At 34.9% G+C, this 8,649-nt stretch overlaps 3 protein-coding genes across 5 annotated transcripts in view; 1 reads left to right on the top strand and 2 right to left on the bottom strand.

The window, feature by feature from the left end:
* The window catches only part of glsb (glutaminase b), a 27,390-nt gene extending 26,447 nt beyond the window's left edge, over positions 1-943 (bottom strand). For 2 of the 3 annotated variants that reach the window (XM_024286091.2, XM_024286092.2), the window contains exon 1: positions 493-943. In XM_024286091.2, coding sequence (XP_024141859.1) covers positions 493-797 — 305 coding nt within the window. In that variant the 5' untranslated portion in view covers positions 798-943. The remainder of the gene's footprint in view (positions 1-492) is intronic. The other variant, XM_024286090.2, reaches the window with a different exon arrangement.
* A 1,177-nt stretch (positions 944-2,120) lies between these two features.
* fkbp7 (FKBP prolyl isomerase 7) lies at positions 2,121-5,501 on the top strand. Its single transcript, XM_024286093.2, has 4 exons — positions 2,121-2,379; positions 2,598-2,749; positions 3,663-3,790; positions 5,103-5,501. Exons 1-4 carry the CDS (start codon positions 2,168-2,170, stop codon positions 5,262-5,264), a joined length of 654 nt encoding a protein of 217 aa, XP_024141861.1. The 5' UTR covers positions 2,121-2,167; the 3' UTR covers positions 5,265-5,501.
* A 1,830-nt stretch (positions 5,502-7,331) lies between these two features.
* Positions 7,332-8,649, bottom strand: part of osgepl1 (O-sialoglycoprotein endopeptidase-like 1) — a 3,154-nt gene continuing 1,836 nt past the window's right edge. The window contains exons 5-7 of the mRNA XM_024286755.2: positions 7,979-8,109; positions 7,807-7,878; positions 7,332-7,730 (exon numbers count right to left, since the gene is read on the bottom strand). Coding sequence (XP_024142523.1) covers positions 7,646-7,730; positions 7,807-7,878; positions 7,979-8,109 — 288 coding nt within the window. The 3' untranslated portion in view covers positions 7,332-7,645. The remainder of the gene's footprint in view (positions 7,731-7,806; positions 7,879-7,978; positions 8,110-8,649) is intronic.

Here is an 8,649-nt window from a genome sequence, read left to right as displayed (position 1 = left end):
GGGGGGGGGGGGGAGTAACGAGAAGTGAATTACTTATTTGAAAATAAGTAATGAGTAAAGCAATTTAATTATAATCAATTAAACTAAAGTAATCAATTACATTTAAAGTAATTTACCCAACACTTGTTTTACCGTGATGTCCGTTATTTGATTTCGTCCGTTTTTCAACCTCACGTCTCGCTAATTAATTATTATGAAAACTAAATAATTTTACCAAACAATAATAATTCAAATTAGGGTAACATTATTTTATGGAGCTCTTAAATTGATAAATAAATAATAAAAATGTTTTCGTGAGTTATAGTCAGAGTAAACTAACTATCACCGCTGTCTCAGTTAGCTAATTACCATCGCTTTTTCAGTTAGCTAACCATCGCTGTCATTACAGTAGCTTCTGGCGGTAAACCGGGGCTGCATCCGCTTGCGCATACTTTGCGTCACGACATGCTATTACCACTAGCAAGGTGCTATGAATGCGTAATTAAGACGTACTTTTCGTTCTCTTCGCTCCCAGAACCATCTTTCTTCACGTGGTCATCGGGCTCCACCGGAGCGCCTTCAGTTTTCACGCAGTACAGGCGGACCGGGGCGGCGCAGGGTGCGGTGCGGAGAGGAGCTGCGTGGAGAACATTCAGCCGAGAGGACACAAGTCTGGCATCACATGAGACCGTACTGAAGCAGCAGCAGCGGCGGCGGCGGGTCGGCAACCAGCTCCTCTGATTAAAGATGGGGAAAGGACGCTTGAGGGTGGCTTCAAAAGACTCCTTCAAGATTGTCGAAACCCTAAAATGTAACATCTCAATCCTGTCAGGCAATGAGAGAGAAATGCGTGGCTCCGAATACGACTGTGGTAAATGAACGGCAGATAACGACAGCTCCCTACAGTCTGTAGCGTCTGTGCAGGCGATGACTCACAGAAATGCCGGTGTCCCAAAATAAAAAGAACCCTTACGTCAACGCCCCCAACCGCTCCCATTGGTTAAAACGATCGCTCTTTTTCTTCTTTGTTTTCACAACACCAGGATTCTAGTGGCAATTGCTGCCCTCTGCTGTTTTTCACTGGTACTACACTTTGTATAATCATTATTATATTATATTATATTATATTATATTATATTATATTATATTATATTATATTATATTATATTATATTTAAAGAAAATGTAAAGATGTAGCTCATCTGACTCAGTAGTTTGCATGTGGGTTGTACTTGAAAAGAATGAGAACAGTGGGCTATAGAGGTCACACCTCTGCCAAAGGTGTTATTGAATCTGCATGTTCTAGTTCTAATGGACATGTATCTCATCCCAGACAACAGTGGTGTTAATTGGTGACACTGTTGTGTCTCTTCTCATCAGTTTACACGTGTATTATTTATAATGTAGAATTCTACATTATTCCAATTTTTAAACACTTTAAGTAAAGTTGTTGCTTTTTCTTTTCAACAAAAAAAATGAATTGGAAGTAAAATGTTATAGAAAATATGCATTTTGATCTCACATATTGATCATATTGTGGTACAGGCAGCACTTTATCTAGATAGCCGTGTCGGTTCTATGTAAGGTAATATTACTTTGTTTTTGTCACTTTTAAAAATGTAAAGGCTCCATGTGGAGCCAAATGATTGGAAAACCTACATTCTAAAACGTGTTAGGTATGAATCCGTGTATCATTCGTTCATTCGTTTTTCAACTTAAAATCGGAAACCAAAAAAGGAAAAACCAACCTTTTTTTCGTTTTGGATTTTGAATTGAAAATTTTAACCGATTTTAAGTTGAAAAACGAATGAACAAATGATACACGGATTGGTATCATAGACTGTAAAAATAATATTCTATGTATTCCTATATACAGTCTATGATTGGTATCCATGCTTCTGTCGTTTTGATCCTTTATATAAGCCCTGAGACTAGTCTGTCAGGCACAGAAAAATGAAGTGACGTTTGCTGCTCTCTGATAAACATTAAGAAGAAACCCTTTATTGTACATATTTATTTTAACTTTAAAATAAAGGAATAATGGTAAAACAAATATAGGGAAATTGCGTGGCTGAAAGCTTAAAACCTGGAAATCAAAACACAGGGATAAAATATTCAAGCTAAAGTCCCTGCAGCCAAAAACACGTCACTTTCTGGAGTTGCCACGACTACACACACACAGCTTCACGATGTGGACGCTTGTTTGCTGCATATTGTACGTTTTCGCGTCGTCACAATTCGATTTATTGTCCGTTTTGGCTGCAGCCGATGAGCCTCTCAATGAGGTCAAGAGCGAAGTTGTGTTTAAACCTGAGGAATGCTCTCAGAAAAGCAAGAAAGGAGACCTGATCAACGCCCATTACGACGGGTACCTGTTGGATGGATCCCAGTTTTACTGCAGGTAGTATCTGGAAAATAACACATCTATTGCTTTTATTTGCTTCTTTAAAGCTGATTTAAAAAAGTAAAAGTGATGCATGTGTTGTGAATGTGTTTAAGCTTTAATTAGAAACTCTTTGTAATTGTTGCATCTGGAACCATTAGGTATGTCCAGTCACCCTATTTTTTTAAGTTCATCAGCCACCAAGATTGTTATATTTAAAATAAACTATTTTTCAGTCGGTCTGACAAAGATGGCCATCCCCAGTGGTTTGTGCTTGGAGTGGGTCAAGTCATCAAGGGCCTGGACATAGGAATGATGGACATGTGTGTCGGAGAGAAGAGAAAAATAACTGTTCCCTCAGACCTGGCTTTTGGTGTAAATGGAAAAGGTAAGACCACATAAAGGCTTTCCAGTTGCATTTTTCCCCAAAAAATTAATTAAAGACCCACCCGATGAAAATTGTGTTTTGAACTTGTTCTAGTGACATTTTTCTCCTAATGGTGGAAAGAAAATTAAGCTTAAAAATTGCGTTTGAGTTTTTCTTTATTCAAATCATTGTGAATTTCTAAAGAACTCCTGCTGCTCTGCAGAAGCTGTGTCCTATAAAAACAACAGGTTTTTTTTTTTTATTTTGGCTAAAAACGGCATAATCATACTTCAAAATTCTAAAATCACTGGAAACGCATTGAATATTGATTTAAAAAAATGATCGGAGTGGGACTTTAAGTTAGTAGTGTTGATTTTTATCTGTACTTTCTTAAAACTGTTGAATAATAATTGCTGTCACAGCTTTGTTGTCCTCTTTTACAGCTCTTTAACTGAAGGGCGTCGCATCCCTTGCAGTGTTTGCGCCTCATCTTCCAATGGCATGTCCTGCAAGCATGTGCAGAGGTGGAAAGGTTTCTTATCACATATCTTCCTTGCATGCGTAGAGTTTACTACTAACACAGCTTTCCTCAAACCTTTTAAAGAAACCTTATTTTCTGGTGTCCATGCAGCTGCCTGGGATTACAAGTTTGAACCCAATTTTTCACAATTTAACAAAGTTATTCACAAACTGCTAAAGCAAAACAGAGTTGTGGAATGAAACAAATCATTTAACAGCTAAAATTAAAACTAACTTTTTTCTTTCAAAACTTTTGCAAGTTGTATGCATCTCTATTTGCACTTTTCTTTCTTTCACGTTTGACTGTTTTTAACGGTGAGCCTTGAGTTTTCACAAATAGGACATGATTGAATCATTTAAGGAGTTTTGTGTTTTTGAAGTCATATCATTTCTTCTTTCATCCATCTTTGGGAAGGTCCGGTGCCCCCGAATGCCACCGTGGTCTTTGAAGTTGAAGTTCTGTCTGTATCCAGGGGGCCTCGCAGCATGGAGGCCTTCACCCAAATAGACCTTGATAAGGACAAAACACTCACCAAAGCTGAGGTCAGTACATCACAATCTGAAGTAATTCAGGTAGCGGGAAAAAGATTTAGAGTATAAGAAAAATAACCAGGTTAAAGAAATGTTTCCATTAATATAAATTATATATAATAATTATAATACAATAAAAAAAAATGTGAGTTTGTTTCCAAACTGGTGAAGATAACTGTGTAACCCATTATTTGGCTCTGTACACTTAAATATGAGTGATCTAATTGGACCTAATAGATTAGCACATTTTAGGTGTGCACATTTTTAAACTCTATAGTAACTTTATTTTGCTTATTACTGAATATTTTTAAGACTAAAGAATAAAACTTACAGTTGCAAGAAAAAGTATGTGAATCTTTTAATTACTTGGATTTCTGCATGAATTTGTCATAAAATATGTTCTTCATCTTAGTCACATCACATGATAAACACAGTCCGTTTAAACCAATACAACTTCAACTTGTTATTTCTGCCAAAGGAAGGTCAACCAGTTATTAAATCCAAGGGTTCACACATATTTTATCCACCATGCACTTAGAATGTTCACAGATTTTGTTCAGTAAAAACACAAAATCTTACATTTTATTACTTGAAGCAAACTGTGTTTATCATGTGATGCAACTTAGAAGAAGACCAGAACATATTTTATAACACATTCATCCATAAATCCAAGTAATCCCAAAAGACTCGCATGCATTTTTTGCAACTGTATACTCAAGTGTGACTTGTGTGATTTTGTAAAATAAATAGCAACAACCACTAGAGGGCACTGTTGGTGTATTTATAAGTATTTACTGCTGAAGGTAACACTAAAGAAGAAGGGCCGCTCAGTTTTATGGTGGGAAGAATTTAATGGATGTAGTGATTTTAAGTGATTAAACAGTTTATTTGATGTATTAGCATTATTTACTCCATGGTTATCTGAATAATTGTTGTAGTTTTTAATTTCCAAGTATTTGAAATAATGTATTTTTTACAAAAGGTGACATTGTTGCATTCGCATTGTTAACTCTCTGCAGGTGTTTCACTAAAATGAAAAGGATTGCTTCATATTGAAAGCACATTTAATTATCCCAGACGCACATCCTGTTAACTATTAACTGCGTCTCCAAGCCTTTACGTCACACCAAGACTTGACTTTTGTAGGCCTATTAGTACCAATATCTAGGATGATCTGAATGATGGTGATCAATATGAAAAGTAAAACAAAATTAAAGTCGGATCTTTATAAGCAACAATATTTTCTGTGTTTTTATTTTAACAAAAAGTAACTATATTTCCTCAATCATTAACTGTCTCTTACTTTTTTTTTCTCTGCTTTCAGGTTAAAGAATACCTGAAGCTGGAGTACGAAAAAGGTGGGAAGCCGCGGGACGAGCCCTTCTATGAGAAGATCATTGCTGACATCTTTCGCAAGAGCGACAGAGACAGAGATGGGCTGATCAGCTCCAAGGAGTATAATATTTATGAGCACGACGAGCTTTAGTGTCATTTTTCACTGAAGTCCTCTCATTTGTTTTTAAAAAACCACTTTCAGTCCATCTCAGCACTTTGTGAAATGTGGTTTTCTGTGTTTTCCAAACTATTGTTTGAACATCCCCTTTACTATAAAAGTCTGTGGAAGTCCTCAATCTTTTTACTTGAGGAAAATTGTAATTTTTAAAAATAGATTTAGTTAGTAGATTTAAAAATAAAGACAATTTTGAGCATTTTCTATAAGAAACAGTCTACTGTGGTTATTTTTATTTGTAGACATCTAGTTTTAGTGTAATTATTTCAAGTGATATGCTGAGCTGTGATACTCTAATAATAGTGTGTGCTTAAAATAAATGTGTCAGAACAAAAAACAGGCTGGTTCATTTTTATTGTTTGCTGACAAAGTAATTTTTTTCCTTGTTTTGACTACTAATCTTGGGGTTTTTGGAGGATCTATGGGGATCTTTAGATGAAAATAGTGTTTTGTAAAAAAAAAAATTGAAAAACAAGGATTACTGTGACAAATAACTAATTAAATTACGCATTAAAATGCAAAGTATTATGTAAGATGTCATTTTATTTAGGAATTAAAAGAATTGCAACTATTAAATCACTATAAAATAAAAACGGCAAACTGCATTTAAAAAAAACATGAAAATGTAATACTTTAATGTTCAAATTCACATTTTCTTGCTGTTTCCAAATCTTATGCAATAAATTTAACTCTAATAGTTATCTTAATTTGGCTCTTCAAATAAGCTTATTAAATTTTCTTTTATTTTGTCCCAATTTATTTTTTTAATAATTCCACACTGCAGATTTTAGATTTTTTTTCTTTCCATTTACAGTACTTTACTAACTCTGACACAAAAATAACTTTTTTAAAACTACAAATTCTTTGTTGATGGCTCAAAAAGTTCTGAACAAAGAGCTGATAGAATAAATGATTTCTGTGAAGCTAAAAGGTGCAAGCAATGTAAAAAGCAACCTGTAAACATGCAAAATTGCTAGCTTTCTGCTAAGTTCCTTTTATTTGTGTTACAATTTTTTGATTGCCATGTCACAGCTTTCCAGGCAGGCCTGCACCGCCTGGTTTTGGTGATTGTTCTGCTTTTTTGGACTGTTTTTCATCTTTTTGGATCAGTCTCTAAAGCTTGACAGAATGTAGTTGAGCTCCACTGATGTGGTGGCAACTAGTGAACTGGTAAGTCATACAACAGGCATGGTCTCTTAGCAACAAATGACCTTTGCTAGTGTGTCCACCCTTAAATGTTCCAAGTTAACCAAGCATGTTTTAATATTTCCAATTGTTAGTTTTTTTTTATTTACACAGGATTTTGGTGAAACTACCAAAAGGTCTTATACTGACAATATATTTTTCTTTGGTTCCAGCTGCATAAGTTTTCAGTAAAAAACACCGTAAGTGTAGGGTTGTGATGCACTTTTGAGAGAATTGATTATATTTTATATTTATTTCATTTGGCTTAGAAAGCCCCCCAAAATGAAAAAAGTTTTCTCCCACTTTCTGACACCCCCTCGAGAACTTTTGACCGAGTAATGCAAATCTAAGGTGCTTTCACAAACTTACCATTAGAGGGAAGTATTTTACTATTAATTAGTAAGAGTTACAGACGTGGACAAAATTGTTGGTACCCCTCAGTTAAAGAAGGACAAACCCACAATTCTCACTGAAATCACTCAAAACTTACAAAAGTAACAATAAATAAAACACCTGTGATGTCAATTAAAGGACACACCTGAGTTAATCATGTCACTCTGGTCAAATAGTTTTCAATCTTTTATTGAGGTACCATCATTTTTGTCCAGGCCTGTTTAATTACCGGTAGTTTGTTTTTTTTAATAAGTATGTTAAGCAACAATTTAAAATTGATGGCTGATTTTGATTGTTTAATTTTCAAAAAAAAAATTATTTATTGTTACTTTTGTAAGTTTCAAGTGATTTCAGTGAGAATTGTGGGTTTGTCCTTCTTTAACTGAGGGGTACCAACACTTTTGTCCAACACTGTAAATGCATGAAGAAATAAGATTTGCAAAGAGTGGACAGAGTTCAATCACACAATTTCTTCTTGATGTATTTGTGCACAACCAGAACATTGATGCTATAGTTTTAATACTAACCAATAACATGGAGAAATTGAACCTTTCCTACAAAAATAAAGTTACATGTACAACTGTAGCAGAAATTAAATAAAAATCAAGTATTTCTTTAAACAAAAAAAATCAGTTTTTTATTCTTGTATAAGCCACTTTTTAAAAAAGCATATCTCAATCAATGTTTCTTTTCCTTTGACAAAAACTATTCACTGTAAATAAAACTAGCAACATTCCGAATAAATAGATTTGCAATTAATCATCAAATAGTCTCGTCTGTCAGAAAGAGATCTTCATCCTGCCTGATGGTAACCGGATCCCTGCTGTTCTCACTTTTGCAGAGATGTCGACACCTAGTGGGGCCCTGAAACATTGTGAGGACATTGTTCATATCAGTTTGTAAAAAAAGCTAAAAACCATCAGTGTTTTGTATTACTTACTTGGGCTCATAACAGACATCCTCATTTGGAGACAGAATTCCTTTCCCCTCTCTTAGACGCTCAACACCATTCCTGGTTGGGAGAAAGGGTGTTTATCAGTTCAGCCCTGGGTTAAATTAAGCAATAAAACCTGTTTTTTATTGATGATCCTGTGAAGCTTATATGCACACACCACGCGATCATCACGCCATTGTCAGTGCAGAATCTGGGCGGGGGACAGAGCAGGCGAAGTCCCGTCTTTTCAGTGAGAACTGTCAGTGTCTTACGGATGTACTGATTGCTTGCAACTCCTCCAGACATCACCTAGAAAATAGTTACTATTCAAACAAGTGCAAACTAAAAAACAGTTTAGTTTTAGGTATAAACAAAACATTTTTATCAGTCAAAAGATAATGGAAACATTCTAACATTCATTAAGATTTTTATGAAAGGTCTAGGTGTGTATGGTTTTATCGGAATATTTCTCATATACTTTTACCACCATGCATAAATACTGCAGCTACTTTTCTACTAAATGCAAAAAATGATCCAAAGTATGCAGCTGAAACAAAATTACGTCAACTTCCTTACTGTGTCTTAAACACCGTCTCAAAGGTCAGTTATTTTATGGGGATAAAAAGCACCACAAGAAAGAAAGAAGTTTCTGAAAACTTCTAGTTATTTCTTTTATCTTCTAATGCCAAAGAATGGACCTAAAGTTGTAGGCAAAGTAAAGCTCTGAGTTAAAAAAAAGCAAGAACATTGTAAAATGTGGCGTCCAAATTAGTCCTCCTCATATTGCATCAAAGTTTTGCTTTAGCAATTTTTTCTGTAAATAAAGAGACGGTGAATTAAAATTTGACA

This window comes from Oryzias melastigma, linkage group LG21, assembly GCF_002922805.2.
Source record: "Oryzias melastigma strain HK-1 linkage group LG21, ASM292280v2, whole genome shotgun sequence".
Lineage (NCBI taxonomy): Eukaryota > Metazoa > Chordata > Actinopteri > Beloniformes > Adrianichthyidae > Oryzias > Oryzias melastigma.
Note: the sequence above shows the minus strand (reverse complement) of the source record. Positions and strands in the feature narration are given on the sequence as shown.

What these genes read in the sequence shown, in the direction of transcription:
- fkbp7 (XM_024286093.2), top strand. Translation starts at nt 2,168, where the DNA reads ATGTGGACGCTTGTTTGCTGCATATTGTACGTTTTCGCGTCGTCACAA. An exon ending in GGATCCCAGTTTTACTGCAG is followed by an intron (nt 2,380 to 2,597) that starts GTAGTATCTGGA and finishes ACTATTTTTCAG; the next exon opens with TCGGTCTGACAAAGATGGCC. An exon ending in TTTTGGTGTAAATGGAAAAG is followed by an intron (nt 2,750 to 3,662) that starts GTAAGACCACAT and finishes ATCTTTGGGAAG; the next exon opens with GTCCGGTGCCCCCGAATGCC.